Raw genomic sequence first — 16,884 nt, forward strand, 5'->3', positions numbered from 1 at the left:
CGTCTCCCCTGGACTCTTCTCTGCCACTGCTTCTGTCTGGGGACTCTTGGTTTGTCTGACTCAGCGTTTCCAGTGTAAATCACATCTAATAATAACGAGAGTGAGAGCCGGGGCAAAGACGTGGGTGAAGGGGGCACTGGTGACAAGGAGCATGTTGCCCAGGTGCACTGGGGGATCGAGCGGGGAAGGAGCTCTGGGGTGGCGGGAATGGAGGCTGGGTTCTGGAAGCCACTGCCAGAGGCCTTAGGGGGAAGAAGATGGGAGCAGCCCTCCTCCCGCACCCCCTCCCAACCCCTGCCCTGGGAGCTTGTGGAGGTCATGAGCTCATCCTGGCTGGCCCAGCCCCCCAGTGCTCTGAAAGCTGCCAGGACAAGATGAGATTTGTCCCCAGCCCACCTTGCAGAGCTGCAGCTGCTCAGCTCCCTTATCAATCTTCTCTGTGGGTTTAATCATCTCTCTGTCATCCTGCTGGGACAGCCCTCCCCTTCCTGGCCCCGGCTTTCCTCCAATCCCCCTCCCCCAGACACACCATCTTTCCTCCCCAGGACTTCCCTTCTAGGAGGCAGAGGATGGGCCAGGGCAGCTTTGCCCCACGTTCAGTCTCAGTGGTGGGGCTGGAGGGTCCCTGTTTCTGGAAGGAATAAAGGGTGGGTACAGGCGGTACTGATGGAGAATCTGCCCTAGTCAGGTCCCCAATAGCTTTGGCTCCGTTCCAGGCTAGGTAAGACAGGGTCTGGAGGTTGGCCACGAAGGCCTTCAGCCCAGATCTAAGAGATCCTTTTGGAGGTGCAGTATCCATCCCTTCCTCCCTTGTGCCAGCCCCTTGGGAGCTGTGTACACCCACGGCCATCCAGGCAGCCAGCTCTGGCCTCTTTCCCTGGGTGGGTCCTGTGGGGCCAGGCTACATGGAGCCGTGTGGGCCCAGGGGCCTGTGGGCAGGAACTGCAAGCCCACAGCTTTGCGTGCATCTTGGGAAAAAGGGTGCCCAGGAGTCAATGGAGTCTGTGTTGTGGTCCAGGCTGGGAGCCAGAGCGCAAGTGGCTCTGGGGCCCCTCCTAGTGCTGACGTGCAAGATGACCTTCAGGGCAACTCTTCTACCCTCTCTGCTTCACTCTGCTTCGCCTCTAGAGCATTTGGGGGGAATGGGCAGGGGGTGGGGGTGGCATGGCATGGTGTTTGTGCCCCTTTGAGGGAACATGAGAAAGAGGGTCCTTCCCCCCACCCCTCCGCCATGGTTCCCACTCAAGCATTCAGTTCAGATTGAAAGCCGACTTCTTCCCATTTCTCAGAAGGGGATGGAGAGTCCCAAAGAGGGATAGGATCCAGGGGAGCATCACCCAGCTTGTCCTCAAGGTGGGAGCTGAGAGACACCCCCCACCAGAGGGTCCCCTCAGATGGAGACCCTAGGTTCTAGAAGGACACTGATATTAGTCTTGTGCTGGAGGGGGCTGGTCCCATTCAGCCCAAGGCTGGGCTCTGTAGGACAATGGCGTGTTGATGAGGGTTTGGTCTTGGTCTCACATGACCTGCTGGGGGTGGCTGGACTGCACGTGGCCGATCCGCCTGGGCTGACCTTTGGTCGCTGGCTGGGGAAGAGAGGAAGCCATGAAGGTCTCCTGCCCACTCAGTGCCCTGGGCCCTCTGCCACCCCCATCCTAGGCACTGCCCTCTGGGCACATGTACTCTGTCCTCACCTACCTTCTCTCGGTCTCTCTCTCCCCTTTTTCTTTGCTCTGCTTGTGTGTGAATGTGTTTGCGTTGTGTGCGAGCTTGTATGTTTGTGCAAGTGTGGGAAAGGCACCTGGAGGATGAATGACAGAAAAGAAACCCCTTTTGTGTATTCTTTCTAATCGAGGATGAACCTAGTTCTGTTGTGGGGACACCACCAGACTAGGGCCAAAGTGTGCGGGCATGCATGTCTGCATGTGTGTTCATGGGCAGAGTGGACACGTGTGCTCATGTAGAAAGCAGTGCTTCCTGCCCTGGCTTATCCTGTGACCTCTGTCCTCTTTTGGGGGGGGTGTGTGACTTCTGTGGTCAGCATCTTCCACCTCCTGCTGGAAGCCACATCCCCTGTCTGGCACAGGGCCAGGGTGCCACTTCCAAAAGGGAAAAAGGAAGACTTCTTTGGGGGGTCGTGCAATTATTATAATCACTTGAGTTAACAAAAGTTACCATTCAGTGAGGAGGCAAGGCATGCATGCGTGCACACATGTGTGCAACAACAAGTACGCGTACAGTAAGAGCTATACACAGAAAAGGGTATGCAGAGGGAAAATCAGGATACAGAGAGACAGGGATATATACTCATAGGAACACCTGTGCTTCTTTATTTTTTTCTTTAAATGTTTATTTTTGAGAGAGAGCAGGGGAGGGGCAGAGCGAGAGGGAGATACAGAATCCGAAGCAGGCAGAGAGAGAGGGAGATACAGAATCTGAAGCAGGCTCCGCATTGTCAGCGCAGAGCCTGACACGGGGCTTGAACTCCTTAACCACAAGATCATGGCCGGAGCCAAAATCAAGAGTCAGATGTTCAGGGTGCTTGGGTGGCTCAGTCGGTTAAGCGTCCAACTTTGGCTCAGGTCATGATCTCATGGGTCATGGGTTTGAGCCCCACATAGGGCTCTGTGCTGACAGCTCAGAGCCTGGAGCCTGCTTTGGATTCTGTGTCTCCCTCTCTGCCCCTCCCCGGCTCATACTCTGTCTCTCCCTGTCTCTTGAAAATAAGACATTAAAAAAAAAAAAAAAAAAAAGAGCTGGATGCTCAACGAACTGAGCCAGTCAGGTGCTCCTACATCTGTGATTCTTAAATGGGGTTATCTGTCCTTCTCTTCTTCACCAAGATGGTCAGGTGGGTGTAGCAAAAGGGGCTATTTCAGGAGAGTCTTTCCCTGAAGTCTCCAAGGGGTTGAGAGCAAGCCAGTACAAATGACTTGAAAGGGAGCCCATTGCCTGACTGTGGCAAACAGCATTACAAACGTTATGTGAAGATTTTAAAATGAGCTCTCCTTGGTGGGGAGCCCCACGCAATTTTGTCTCTAAGGCGAGTCTACCCCTGCACCCCCTCATTGGCCCCGGTACTATGTGGAGGGAAGTTAGATGTCCAGACTTGGGATTAGATGGGGGTGGGTGCCCAGATACTGGCATGGGGAGGCCTGTGGGTGAGAAGGGGATAGCACGTGTGCTCTCAGACTTATTCTCCAGGTATCTCTTGCATTAACAGCTTTGAGTGGTTTGGCTGAGGAGCATTTCTTGATGTTTCCGCCTCCTACCCCTTTGTTCCCTTTTTTGCTCCCCTCCACCCCTTCTCCCCCAGTATAGTTAATCCCACTGGATGCTGGGGAGATAGTGCAGGAATGGTCCTTAGCACTGAAGCAGAAAGGACAGAGCTTGGAGGGGCTGCGCTGGGGGCTGGGCCTGAGGTTGGTGCAGGGCACAGTGGGGCCGAGGCTGAGTGTGTGTCGAGTTGGGATTTGAAGCTGAAGCCAAGTAGAGCATGGACTAAGGTGGGATTGTCGGAGGTTGGGTTGGCAGAGCATGCCTTTCAGTCCTGACAGGATTTTGAGAAGCCTATTTTTGGAGTCCAAGGCAGATGTTCTCCCCCAGTGAAGGCAATGTTTGGTGTCTGCTCTCCCCTTGGAGGGGCGGGATAGATCCCCTCCCCCTGCTCCCCTCAGCTAAGCAGAGTCATACATCACCAAGGGGCCGGGGCTCCCTAGATGTATTGCCCTAATACGTCGCTATAGCAACCCCACTCGAATCCTGCATTATTCTAATGTGGTCCCCCTCCCCACTGTGATGTATAGCTTGGGTCTCAGAGCTGGGAGGCCCCTTCTCTGAGTCTGCTCCAAGTACCCCAGGGATGGGTGGGTCGGAGGCCAGCCTGGCTCCTTTGGGCCCTGTCTTGCTTCTCTTCACCCTGGGCACGGGATCCTTTGTGAGGCTGGGTATGGAGATGGGGTCTGGCTCATTAGCCCACCCACCCTCCTGCCAAGAGAGGGGAACCGGCAGGCCATGTGTCCTGGCCCTGGCACACGAGTGCCTGACGCACCGACCCACGCCAGCCTGCCTGGCCTGGGGACCTGAGGCCTTGGGGTTGGGGGCCAGGGCAGGACAATGGCTGCATTCCTGCTGTGAGCCACAGGCCCCCATTGTTCCTGTGGACACTGCCTACTTGAGGGCTGTGATTCTGGCCCTCACCCCATGGGGGGCGTAGGATGCTCCCTGGACCACTCCCCCACGGGACCATAGAGGGGTGATTCATGGGGTGGCCAGGGCATAGCAAGTCCCAGCTGTGCCCAGATTCTGGGGGGTGGGAGGGGGAGGCCACTGAGGGTTGTTTGTGTCTGGGGGGGATGTTGAATAGTCAGAGGACTCCAGGCCATGGACACCAACCACGTCATCTCCTACCCCTCCTCATGTGTGGGCTGGTCAGAGAGGCCCCATTGTCAAAGGGGCAGGCCCACCCAGGCTAGAAGGGAAGTGAGAATTGAGAGGAGCCACCTCAGAACTGAGAGGATCCAGAGACTACCCCTCACACTACATTGGTGGGAAAATGGAGGTCTGGACAATGGCAGGGACTTGCTTAAGGTCACACAGCCAGATGGTGACAGGCCTAGGACCAGAGCATTTCTCCATATCTCCCAGGTACTGAGATACTGCTGCCATTTCTGGTAGAAAAGACTGAGTCCAGTGGTGACCTTTAGCCTTGGCAGAAGTTATGTTTATAAGCGCCTTCCTCCCTTCTACTTCCTTTGAAATCTCTCTAGTTTAGGTCTGCACGTGGCATCCCTGGAGTGAAAACACAGAGCTAAGGGGAGTCCTAGGGCCACACAGAAGCCATATTGAGTGCATCCTCTGTGGGGTCCTGAAGAAGTGAATGGCTCATGAAGGTTCCCAGTGCTCTGACACGCAAGATGCATAGATGCAACAATAGACTTCATTGTTTCCTCCCAAACAATGATCTCACATGAGTGCTCACATGCCTACCCTACATGACTGAGAGGTAGTGAGGGGAAGAAGCTAATGCAAGAGTGTTTTAAGGGCAGGGGGCCTGGTCTGATTTCTCTCCATGTTTCCAGTGCTCAACATAGGGCCTCATTATTAAATTGGATCATGGGATGTGTGGATGGATGGTGGGTGGTTGGATAGATCAATGGGTGGTGGTTGAAGAGGTGGCTGAGGGTTGCATGGATGAATGAATGAGTTAGTGGATGGATGGATAAATGAAGGAATGCCCACTTCACAAACTCCAGGGGTGACACAGCTTAGGTCATACCCAAGATGGATAGTGGAGTGAGGCCTGGACCCAGGCGCCTGGGTCTCACCTTCAATGTTAGGATGCCTTACAGCTTAGTTTTGTGGTCAACCTCTCGGTAGGGTGGCAGTAGAACCAGGAGTTGGGGCCTGGAAGGAATCTATACTCAGACTTAGTCCCATGGTAGGTGGCTCCACAGGGTCTGGGAGGCTTAGTCCTGAGTTGAGTCTTCTGTGCTGGGATCCAAGAAGGGGGTGGGAGCCCATTAGTGGACGGATACTGGGCAGGGCAGCAAGAAGCATGAAGGTTTAGGAAGGGGGAATGAATGGGTTCTTGAGGGTGCTGGGGCTGAGTGGTTTTGCCTCCTCAGGATCAGGCCCTGAGCAGTGAGCCCCAAGGGAAACTTCTATTCATTCTTCATGACCCAGCTTAATTAATGTTACCGCCATCTATGAGGTTTTCTCTGACCCTTTAGGTGCTAGATCCCCAGATCCTACACAGAGCCTTAGAAGGGACTCCGTACACTTTCTTGGGGACATGGGGTTGTCACAAGGCAGAAGTGGGGGATGGGTTGGGAGACTGCATCTGCCACTAACTTTCTGGGTCCTTCTGGGCAAGTCCCTCCACACCCTTGGGCCTCCATTTCCTCATCTGTGGAGTAGGATGGAGAGCTTGAACTTTTCTTTCCAGAGTGAGTGGTTTCGAGAATGAAGAGCAGTAATTCTGGGGGCAGGGGGAAGCACTGGGCATGATTTTTCCACACTGATTCAGCCCAGCAATAATACAATAATATATATTGTACATCTGAAATTAATTTTATAGCTGACATTTAACGTGCACTTACAACACACCAGGCATTCTTTTAAATGTTTATATGATTTCTCAGCAATCCTACCAGGCAGGTGCTATCATTTTCTTTTGACAGACAAGGAAACTGAGGCATGGAGAGCATAAGCAGCTTGCTGGAGGTCCCATGGGTAGCAGGTGGTGCAGCCAGGAAGAAAGCCTGTGCAGACACCAGGGCCCACCTTCTTTGCCTCTATATGTGGCCGCTCAGTGTGCAGCTCTCTGATGGGCGGGTGAGGTGGGCTCTGTCACTTCTTTGGTGAGCTCAGGCAAGGCACCCAACTTCCTTGAGCCTCCTGGGATTTACCTGATGGTCAAGTGGTGGAGAGAGGGGGCAGATCCTAGCCAATGAGCTCCAACACCCTTGGTCCCCAAGCTTCTCTCTTCTGGTCTGGTCTTGAGTTCTGGAACCTCCTCTGCTCTGGGCCCATGCCCCAAACACTGGACACTGCTATTCACTGCCATACATAGAACATGGATCTAGGTGTCCGATGGAATAGGTTTTATCCCAACGTTTGTCATGAACGAGTCTTGCTGCCTTGGACAGGTCCCTAAAACTCACTGGGTACCAGTTTGTTCATCTGCAAAATAGGAGTAATTAATGAGAGATAATAAAAGTAGGTATGAAGTAAATGCTGGACAAGTATTATGTCAGAACGCCTTGGACAGAGTGGGGGCCACGGTCAAAGTTCATTACATTTTGGCTTTCTTTCGCCTTTACTTGTTTTCGTACGATGCCCTGCATAAGCCCCACAATAAAACAGCTTTCATTCATTCATCACCTACTTATGCCAAGCACTCTATGTACATCATCCCACTTAATTCTCAAAATAGCTCTATGCTGTAGGAATTGCCCTTATCAACATATCAGGAAACCAAGGCACAGAAAGGGTAAGTAGCTGGCCTAGAGCCACACAGCTGAGAAGAGGTAGAGCCAGGATTTGTACCCAGATCTCTCTGGTCCTATAGACACTGTGCTTCACCCTTCTGCTCACTGCCTCCTGCAAGACACAGCTTCCCTAGGAACTTTGATGACAATGGGAGAAGGCAGGTAACCCATAATGGCTGGAGGGGCCCTTACTGGAGAGCCGGCTCTGCCCACAAGCTGCTGGGGTCAACTCTAGCAGCTTCTGTTTGGAGGGAGCACTCCTTCCTCTCAGGGTGGCTGGTCCCACAGAAAGGCCAAGGATGGTGACAATTTTTCCACCCTAAGCAAAGAAAGCAGTAGCCAAGCAGGGTCCAGGTCTGCTCCTGTTCAGAGCTGAAAAATATGGAGCCTTTGAAGAAGGATTTCTGAAAAGCCATCAGGAGTGAATCATTGACTTAGGGAGGCGATGAATCAACGGGGAGTTCATAAAACGGCAAATGAATCGGGTGTGAGAACGACGGAGCCACTGCTATTCCCCAGAACCCTCCGGGGACAGAGAGCCGAGAGAAAAGAAATAAAAATAACACGGGGCCTCGAGCCTGCTACAAACCGGAGTCAGCCCCTCCTTCTGTGGGGAAAGACGGACGGGGCCAGAGGGATGAGACCCATTGGTGGGTGAAGTGGGGCCAGAGGGATGCTCCTGGGGCACTGTCAGCTCCCTGGGTCCAGGCGACGGGTGCCATTAGCAAACGTCTTTCCCCCTTCTTTTCAGGAGCCCTCACAAGAAAGAACACTGATTTTGACGAACACCCAAAATAATGTGAGATCAGGCACCATGCATTATGCATGAGGTCTGATTTAACATGAACATTATTTCTTGTGTACGAGACCATATGCCTCCGTGCTGTCTCTGCAGCCTAATAATACCCAGACCCACCCTGGTCAGGCTCAGCTAACGACATGTCCACTGGGTGTGTGCGTGGGGGGCGCTGAAGCAGAGCCCTCCTGGTACTCAGCTCAGCTGAAGGGAGCCCATTCAGATGCCCCGGAGGTGGGTGGGAGGTGGGTTTTGCCCCTGGAGAAACACCAGGGAGCTGGGATGGGTGTAACTGTGAAAGTGCCAGCGCGTGTGTGTTTGTGTGTGTGTGTGTGTGACATCAGGAGCCCATGACTAGGTGATGGTTCATCGCGTGGCGATGTGGGGGCATGTGCAGAGCTGAGGTTTTTACTGCACAAGAGGGACGGCGGCAGGAATGGATACATCTAATTGCTGTGTGTGTTTGTATATATACACGCATATGTACGTGTGGGGGTGTGTGTTTAAAAAATAAGATCACACATACATACAAACACACAGCCTAACTTTAATTATCTGAAGGGAGCAGGAGAGATCTGGGAGGAGCCGGGAACAATGATGGGCAGGGATTGGAAAGCGGCTTGTGGGGTAAGTGCTAGCACATTCTGAGAGAAAGGGCCCCGGTCCAACGCTGCAAAGTATGGTTGTGTGCGTTCAATCAGATGTTCACAAGTGCCAGGTAGCTCTGGGGAGCCCAGTGCCGAAGACCACGGGGCTGGTACCGGCCTGCTGTTATGGGTATGACCATGAGTGTGTGGGCATGTGTGTGAGGGGGGCAAGCTGGTGAGGGTGCGCTTGGGGTTTCAGTTGGCTGAGGGGAGGAGGGCCGGGTATGGGTGTGAGTGGGAGAGAGACAGGAGGTAGCCTGATGGCGAACTTCTGAGAACGGCTGGGAGAATGGGAGGGGAGGTGGGTGAAGGAAGGGTTGTGGGCAAGCCTGTGTGTGTGTGTGTGTGTGTGTGTGTGTGTGTGTGTGGGTGTGTGTGTGTGTGTGGGAAGCAGGGTGGCCTTCTTGGAGGCGACAGTTGCCTCTGCCCTACCTGGCATCCCCCCATACCATAGCCAACTTGAAGCTGAATTTTGGGGTGGGGGCGGGATGCTCAGCTGTGAGGTGGCCCTGGTGACTGTGGCCATGTCCCAGTACAGGGACCAATAGAGGGCAGTCCTCCCACACGGAGCTCTGAACGGCTGGCCAAACACTAACTCCAATGCCTTCAAATATGCTGGGCAGGGACAGGATCGCTGGCTCCTCTGGCTTTAGTCACTCAGCTGGAGTCCCTGGGTGACTCTTGTTCGCTAAGCTTAGGGGGAGCAGCTGGGCCGGATAACCAACCTTACTTTCGCTTCTCTCCCTGCTCAGATGGGTCTCCTTTCTGGAACTCAAGCCCTGCTCTGAAAGGCCTGGGCCCGGGAAAGTCATTGGGAACTTGACCTTCCCACATGCAGGCCCAGAGCCTCTCCAGAGGAGACTCCATTCCAAACAGCTCTGAGTGGGTGGCTATGGTTGGGGGTCAGCTAGTTCTGTGGACACCCAGCCCGGTCCTGGGGTCAAGGGATGATTGTACAGGACCTAAGCCATGCAACATACTAACTAGTACAACTTCCTGGGGCAGGAGGTGGGGGGAGAATACAGGTATCCTTGAGGTTTAGGGCAGGGGACCTTCTGGGTTTGCCTTGGTGACAATGATGGCCACCTTCCTTATTGTTTTAGCCAACCCCCACCCTGCCAGTGTTTTCCCAGCTCAAGGCATCAGTGGTGTAGCATGGCCTTCCTTTCCCTTCTATCTCCGGGAGTGAGGTAGAAAAATCTATAGGTTTGCAGGCACAGTCGCACACACAAATTTGTACACCAACACAGAGGTTCATATGGGAAGAGTGAAGCTCTCTCAATGCACAAAATCTGTGTCCACAGGATCATAGACAATAATTTTCATCAAGTGAGAAGGGGAGAGAGATGGGATCAGAAAATTCCAAATCGGCTGGAGAATGCTTGGGCTTCCTCGAAGGTTGATGCTAGGGCCATCTGCCTCTCTTGAATGCAAGAAAGTCTGGGGCTTTCGGGAGTGAGCTGGCAGCTCCACACACACACGGGACGGAGAAACCTTCCCTAAGCTGTGTTGTATCCCGGAGGAAGACTCCAGGACCCAATCTGTCTCTCTCCCTATGGTTTCTCCTTGTACAGTCAAATGTGCTATGGCTCCTATGGTCATCCCAAGCTGGAGGCTGGGGAAAGGAGCTCTGGGGGCTTCTGTGACCAAAGCGTTGGTCGCTGGGTAGCTGTCCTGGGCTGGTGCTCATTAAGTAAAATCTTCACAAAGTGGAAGCTTTTCTCCCATCCTTGTTTCCACTTTTTCTCCATTTTTTTTTTTTGTTCTATTCCTCAGCTGCTGCTAGTTCTTGGGAGAACACATTGTTTTGCTGTTTTTGAGTTGACTTCTTAAATAATAAATCCACCCTCTTGTACAGGATTAAGCAGACAATTAGGAAATCAATCAATCAATCGGTGTCAGCTGCAGGCAGAGGCCAGTGAAAGGCCCCGTCTTCCCTGTTGCCTTTCCAACCTCCAAACCTGCTGAGGCTCAGAGTGGTGCAGGCGGCAGGGGAGCTCTGAGCTTCATTTGCTTCCATTCCAGGGCCCCGGGGCTGGGACAAATCCAGGAATGGAGAAATGAGAGAGTGTGGGGGAGTGCGGGGCTGATTTGAAGTTCTCTACTTAGTGGGAGCAGGAAATGGAGGCCAATGCTGTCACCTGGCCATTACATTCCCGGCCTGGTCTTTAAGCATGAGGAGGTGCGCTTGGTCTGCCCGTATGGGTGATGGCTGGGACACAGGTGCCAATTACAGGGCTAATTGCCCACTAGGCTGGACTGAAGAAGGGAGGAAGAAGAAAGCAGCAGTAAGTAAGAGGCTGAGCCTTGGAAAATCTCGGTGGCCTGTGTACCTGCAGAGATAGTTCCTCCTGAGATTGAGGGTCAGAGCCCGGAAAGTCACCGGGAACTCTCAGCTTGGTGCCATCATCCTGAAGCCTCAGCCTAGCCAGGAACCACCAAACTGGCAGCCTGGGAACACCTCTCTGGGTGCCCAAGATGTGTCCGATGGAGCCAAGGCCTCTCCCAGCCCCTGGGCTCTGGCAGCTTCCCTGGCAGGAGGGGGCCACACATACAAGCTCGCTAGGGACACAACTTGCTTCCTCCCCCCACCCAATCCAGTGATTGTGCTGCTTCAGGCTTTGTGTCCACGGAGAGTAAGAGAAACCTCGTGTCGTTTCTCCCGAGAAAAAACCTGCCATCTATGGAGGAAACAGGAAGAGCTGTTTTATTCATATCTTTAAAAGTTGTTTTAAAGGAAAAAGAGGATCCTGACTGGGACATAGGTAACCTTGAGCTCTGGCCCCGGAATCCAGATCTTCCCCCACCATCATGACTCTGGGGAGGCAGTGGGGAGATATTTGCTGCTAAAGCTTGAACGGGGAGATGTCCGAGACTGCGTCTTTCCCCCCAGGTCACGGCTGCACAACCATTGGGTCTTCCCATAGGCATATGCATTACTCCCTGAGTTCGGGGAAGGAAGGGAGGTTCTTGGGGACCCATCCCTGTAGAGAGGGAATGGCCTTCTGGTGACACAATTGTTTGTGCCCTCATTCCTCCACTAGTGAAGCTCGGGCAGGTGGTTTGTTTGCAGAGAAGTAGGACTGGCTTTGCCTAAGCCAAGAGGCAGGACTCCCTCCCCAGGCCCACTTAATTCCTGCAGGACCACCACGGAAGCTGTTAGAACTCCCAATGGATCGAGGTAGGTTCAGGCACCGTTTGTTTTGTGGGTGGAGAGCCAGCTGGGGTGGGCTGGTGGGGCCTGACCCTGCTTCCAACCGCCCCATGACCTGGGAGGGTGAAGCTGGCCTGAAGGCCGCCCGTGGAACGGAAAGGGAGGCCAAAGTCAGGGCCTTGGGTCTCGGGTGGGGAACACAGAGATGCCTGGCTGGTGGTCCAGGTGAGGAAGGCAATTCTTCCTTGGCTGAGAAACAGTTGAGTTGTACCTGAGGAATGGCTGTCCCTAAATCAGTGTGGTGTCTGCAGTGTCGTAGGGCCTGGTCTGGTCTCAGGATAGTTTTGTTTACGGAAGGGGACACGAGGCAGCTTCATCTCCCCTAAACTGAACTTGCCTGAGGCAGGGGTCCAATTGTTGTCCAAGTAATAGGCAGCCCTCATACTGGCCTGAGAGAAGGTCTGCGTGGTCACCTTGCTCCAAGATAGCGTGGCCAGAACTTTAGGAGAGGTTAGCCAGGGTATCCCAACATTTAACCCGCAAACCAACCCAACCCTCGGAGTAAAAAGGACAGGACACAGCCCTGGGGTACATGTTTATGTGAGTAATAAAATATTTACTATAACATAAATATAAAGGGAACTTCCCAGTCTACATTATTTTTTTTTTGCAATAAAGATACAAAGAATGCACCAAAACATTGTTCCAAAAAAATAATAAAAATAAAATAACAAAATTTAAATTCAAACGGTAACAAACAGAACAAGAAATGGAGAAGGGGGAAGCTCCAAACACATCCAGAAAATAAATAGCGATGGGTCAGAAATTTGGAAATCATATTAAAATATTTTGTTTTTTTTTTTTCGGATTATTCGGTGTACAAAATCCTTTAGGATGGGGATGGAGGGCAACCCGGAAAACCAAAAATAAAAACCAAGCACAAAATGTTTCTTCTCCCCGCCAGTGTGTACATATCTCACATATTTACATGGTTCCCACCTCACCCCAAACTTGGGGAATTTCTCTCCTGGCCGCCCCAGCATCCCGCATCCCAGGTGGGGCTGGAAAGGGAGCAGGCGGAAGCTGCAGGGAATCAGGCAGAAGGTTCTCAGAGAACGGCTTATTTCTACAGCTGGTCCAAAAATATCTCCAACTTTGTCAAGTTTCGTTTGTTTGTGGCCAGGAGGGCAGGGCCCCGCGGGGAGCGGGGGGCCCTGCTGGGCGGCGGTCAGTCTGCAGCGGGGCAGAAGCCTCTTCCCAGGGACTATGTTGTGGGAGCGCAGACCCCTCCCGCGTGGCCGGGAACCGAATCGCAGCTCGGATGAAACGAAACGAAAAAATGAACACTCGAATTTTTTTTTGTTAGTTTTTTTTTTGTTTGTTTTTGTTTTGCTTTTTTGGGGTAGGGTAGGGGAAGATAAGGGGAAAAAAATAAATTAGGCTAGATTAAAGCTTTGGCTATTTCCTGCTTTTATACACAGACGCGGCTCTCGCGGCCTCCCCTCCGGGGCCCCGATAAATACAGTATACAGCGATTTAAATTAAGGGCGCGGGCGGAGTTAGAAGGACCCCAGGAGCTGGGAGGCTCCGTGAATAAATAAAAACCGTAAAAAACCAAGCCCGGAGGAAGGGTAAGGGGGGGTGGGGCGCATCCTTATGAGAGAGAAGAGGCGTGGAGCGAATAAAGTGACAGTCCCCCACCCTCAACCCGCAGGCTCGGGAGTCCGCGCCGGGGAGAGGGATAGGGCACCCTCCTCTCTTCGTCCTCTCTCCCGGGGAAACCCTAACCCCGTACCGCGTTACCTGTCGCTGTGGGGAGGCCGCTGCCGGGATCCGGCCCCGAACAGCCTGNCGGGGTCATGCGCTTCTCCTTCTGCCGCCGGTTGCAGAACCAGACGCGCACCACCTCCTTCTCCAGCTGCAGGCTGTCGGCCAGGCCGGTGATCTCGTGCGCCGAGGGCTTGGGGCACTTGAGAAAGTGGCTCTCGAGTGCGCCTTTGACCCCCACCTCGATGGACGTGCGCTTCTTGCGCTTGCGGCCCTGCGCCGCGATCTTGTCCAGGTTGGTGGGGCTGCCGCTGGACGAGTCGGTCTCCTCCAGCCACTTGTTGAGCAGCGGCTTGAGCTTGCACATGTTCTTGAAGCTCAGCTGCAGGGCCTCGAAGCGGCAGATGGTGGTCTGCGAGAACACGTTACCGTACAGCGTGCCCAGCGCCAGCCCCACATCGGCCTGCGTGAAGCCCAGCTTGATGCGCCGCTGCTTGAACTGCTTGGCGAACTGCTCCAGGTCGTCCGAGCTGGGCGCGTCCTCGTCCGAGTGCTCGCCCACCGACGAGCCACCGCCGCCCGCGCCTGGGTGCAGGTGCGCCGCTGCCGCGTGCAGGCCGCCCGCGTGTGCATGTCCGTGTGCGTGTCCGTGGGCGCCCAGGTGCGGCGGAGGCGACGGCTCCAGCTGCGCCTCGTGGCCGTCCTCGTGCAGCGCGTGGTGCNGTCCGCTTACATACTCACGCCCCGGGGGCGCGGCCGCCACGTGGGGAGTGGCGCGGGGGTGGCACTGGGACCGCACCCCCTCTCGTCCTGGCTGCGTGGGCCCCGCTTACCCCTGGTACAGGAGACTCGGAGCCCGGCAGGTCCCACACTCCATGCGAACTGAATGCCTGCCCGTCTCCTGCCCGGGCGGCCGAGAGGAGGCGGCGGGGATTGCGGGCTCCGGGAGGCGCTCGGGCTCCNGCGGCTTCCAGCCGGCACAGAGCTCTCCTCTGCGCGCCTCCCTGGCCCGTCTCGTTTTCCCTCTTCTTCTAGACCCAGCGTCGCAACTCCGCCAACATACGCGGCCCCGAGAGCGCGTCGGGCACGGGTGGAGTCGGACCGGCCCCGGCTTCCCGCCTCGTGCGGCTTCCCCTTCTCCCGGACTCCGCGGACCAGGTGAGTACCGCGCGGGCGGCGCGGGGGCCGCACGGCCCGCGGCAGCGATGCTGCGCGGAGGCGGGAGCTCCCGTATCCAGGCCGCGTTCCGGGCTTCCGGAGTGAGAGGACCTAGAGGCTCCGGTGAAAATGCCGCCCGCCGACGGGGGTGGTGGACATACTGCGCCCACGGGTATTTGTCCCACGCAGCTGCCGCCTCCTCGCTCCATCTCTCTGCCTGACCGGCTCCTTGGTCGGGGTCATGACAGGGTCACTCCCGGACGCGAAAGTTGCTCCAGGTGAGGAGTGGCATGGACTTGGGGAAGGGTGGCTGGCACTTCAGAAATGCAGTGTGCAGGCCGGGAGCTGTCCAGCCTCGCCTAGAGCCCCGGGCTGGAGTTTAACGGACTTGCCCGGGCTGCTGAAAAGGGAATTGAGATGGAAGAAGTCTTGTTAGAGAGGTGAGGTATACAATGAGGATCTCCTCATCTCCCCAGCTCTTTGAGGGCTCCTTGAAAGATCCTGAGTGGACTTGGACCTCAGTGCACCTACTCTGTGCCTCTAACACCAACACTGGGCTGGAGACAAAGTGAAGTGAGCTGCAGTCTCCCTCTTTTCTGCACTGAGGTTTGGGTCCCAGGGAGTCTTCCGGCTGGCGGCTCACCGCCCGCCTCCATCCCCCAGCCCCTGGTCTTGCCTCTGACCCTGGGGTCCCAGATCACAGAACTGGGCTGGGGGCCCAGCTAGACCCTACTGGGGGATTTAGAACTGCAGATTAGAGCCTCAGTGAGTACATAAGGATGATGGGGGCTCAGATAGCAGCTGCAGTGGAAATGGTCCTCGGGGTGGCTGGGGCAGAGTCCACAGTGACAGGGGTCATCCTGGGCACAGACTGTGCTCATCCAGGCCTTGAATGCCTTAGACCAGCCTCTGGCTAGCCCTCAAGGGATGGAGTGGGACAAGGCAGGGTCCCTGTCTGGCCATTGGCTACTGTCCTGAGCAGTCTTCTCCGGTACCACCCTTGCTTCAAGAGCTGTGATGGAGCTCTGTCTGAACCCAGCTGGGGATGCTTGGTTTTCCTAGTCTCTGGCCCAACAAGTGGTCACCTTGGTCACCTTTTCTTCATAAGATCATAAAGCACTTGCCTTCCTGGCCCCTCCCCTAGGCCCAGGGGGTGGGAATTCTGTAGTGAAGGCCCGTCTCATGCCAGCCCTCACCAGGCCAGCATGACATTGAAGCCTGGGCTTCCTACCTGGACCTGCCACCATCTTCCTGGGCGAGAACAACTCTGGTCCAATCCCTGTAGCTCTTTGTTTTCTTCCCTGTAAATTGGGAGCAACAGTACCCCAGGCAGCCCACCTGTCTCACTGAGGGAAGTCAGATGGTGGTCTGAGACAATGCGGGTGAAAAACTCCCCCGAAGGGCTTTTACTCTGGCTGTTTCTATTGTGAGTGCTCTACGAGCAGGCATGTTACTCTCCTTCCGTAAGCAAGTCTCAGTTTCCTTATCCATCGAGTGGGGTTGTGGAGGTTTGGACCAGCTAACCAATAAGTGCCTTCCAGCTGTGATGGCCAGATTCTTTGAATCTCTCCATTCCTATTGGAGGAAGGGAAGTGTCTGGACAGTGGTCAGGTGTTACGATGTCTAGCCTTTGAATCGCCACTGAGACTTGAAGAACAGCATTCCATGTGCACAGTGCTTTATCAAGTGCTTAAAATTTTTTAAAATATTTATTCATTTGTGAGTGAGAAAGAGAGACACAACACGAGTGGGGGAGGGGCAGAGAGCGAGGGAGACACAGAATCGGAAGCAGGCTCTAGGCTCTGAGCTGTCAGCACAGAGTCGGACACGGGGCTCGATCCCCTGAAATACGAGATCATGACCTGAGCCAAAGTCAGATGCTCAACTGACCGAGCCGCCTAGGCGCCCCTATCAAGTGCTTTTACATCCATTCATGGTTTACCTGCATCCCCAGCCCTGTGGAAGGGCCCTGAGATTGTTATCCCCAGGGCAGAGATGAAGAAACTGAACTTGTCCAAGGGCGCAGAATCTACAAAGGTCCTGCTCCTCATTGTGCTCCCATTGCTGTTCCGTGGGGGAGGGCACTGGTGGGGGTAGTGGCTTTGGCTGTCGCAGCAGAGAGAGCCCATGGCCCCATCTCCGGTAGCTCTCCCGGGGGCAGGCCAGGGCCAGCTGGGGCTTCTGAAGCCCAGTTCCCAGATGTGTGCTGAATTGAGGGATGTCTGCAGCAAAGCCAGGCTCCTAGGTCACCAGCTTGTCAGCTGGCAAGCCTCAGTCCTGATCCTGTCCCCCCCCCCCCCCCCCACTAGCAGCCCTGTGACTGACTTTGTGCTAGCTGCTTTGCCTCTCACAGCCTCGGTTTATTCATCT

The 16,884-nt window shown here is 54.7% G+C and overlaps 1 protein-coding gene and 1 long non-coding RNA gene across 4 annotated transcripts in view; one reads left to right on the forward strand and one right to left on the reverse strand.

Annotated features, from left to right (window-relative positions):
- Window positions 1–8,225: 8,225 nt before the first annotated feature.
- The window catches only part of LOC144222622 (uncharacterized), a 73,360-nt gene continuing 64,701 nt past the window's right edge, over window positions 8,226–16,884 (forward strand). For 2 of the 3 annotated variants that reach the window (XR_013332443.1, XR_013332442.1), the window contains exon 1: window positions 8,226–8,565. This is a non-coding gene — a long non-coding RNA (uncharacterized LOC144222622). The remainder of the gene's footprint in view (window positions 8,566–16,884) is intronic. The other variant, XR_013332444.1, reaches the window with a different exon arrangement.
- Window positions 13,373–16,565, reverse strand: POU3F1 (POU class 3 homeobox 1). Its single transcript, XM_077753184.1, has 3 exons — window positions 16,457–16,565; window positions 14,338–14,564; window positions 13,373–14,170 (listed from the first exon to the last, which is right to left on the reverse strand). The coding sequence occupies exons 1-3, from the start codon at window positions 16,563–16,565 to the stop codon at window positions 13,373–13,375; spliced, it is 1,134 nt and encodes a 377-aa protein (XP_077609310.1).

This window comes from Crocuta crocuta, unplaced genomic scaffold, assembly GCF_008692635.1.
Source record: "Crocuta crocuta isolate KB4526 unplaced genomic scaffold, BGI_CrCroc_1.0 scaffold303, whole genome shotgun sequence".
NCBI classification, from domain to species: Eukaryota; Metazoa; Chordata; class Mammalia; order Carnivora; family Hyaenidae; genus Crocuta; species Crocuta crocuta.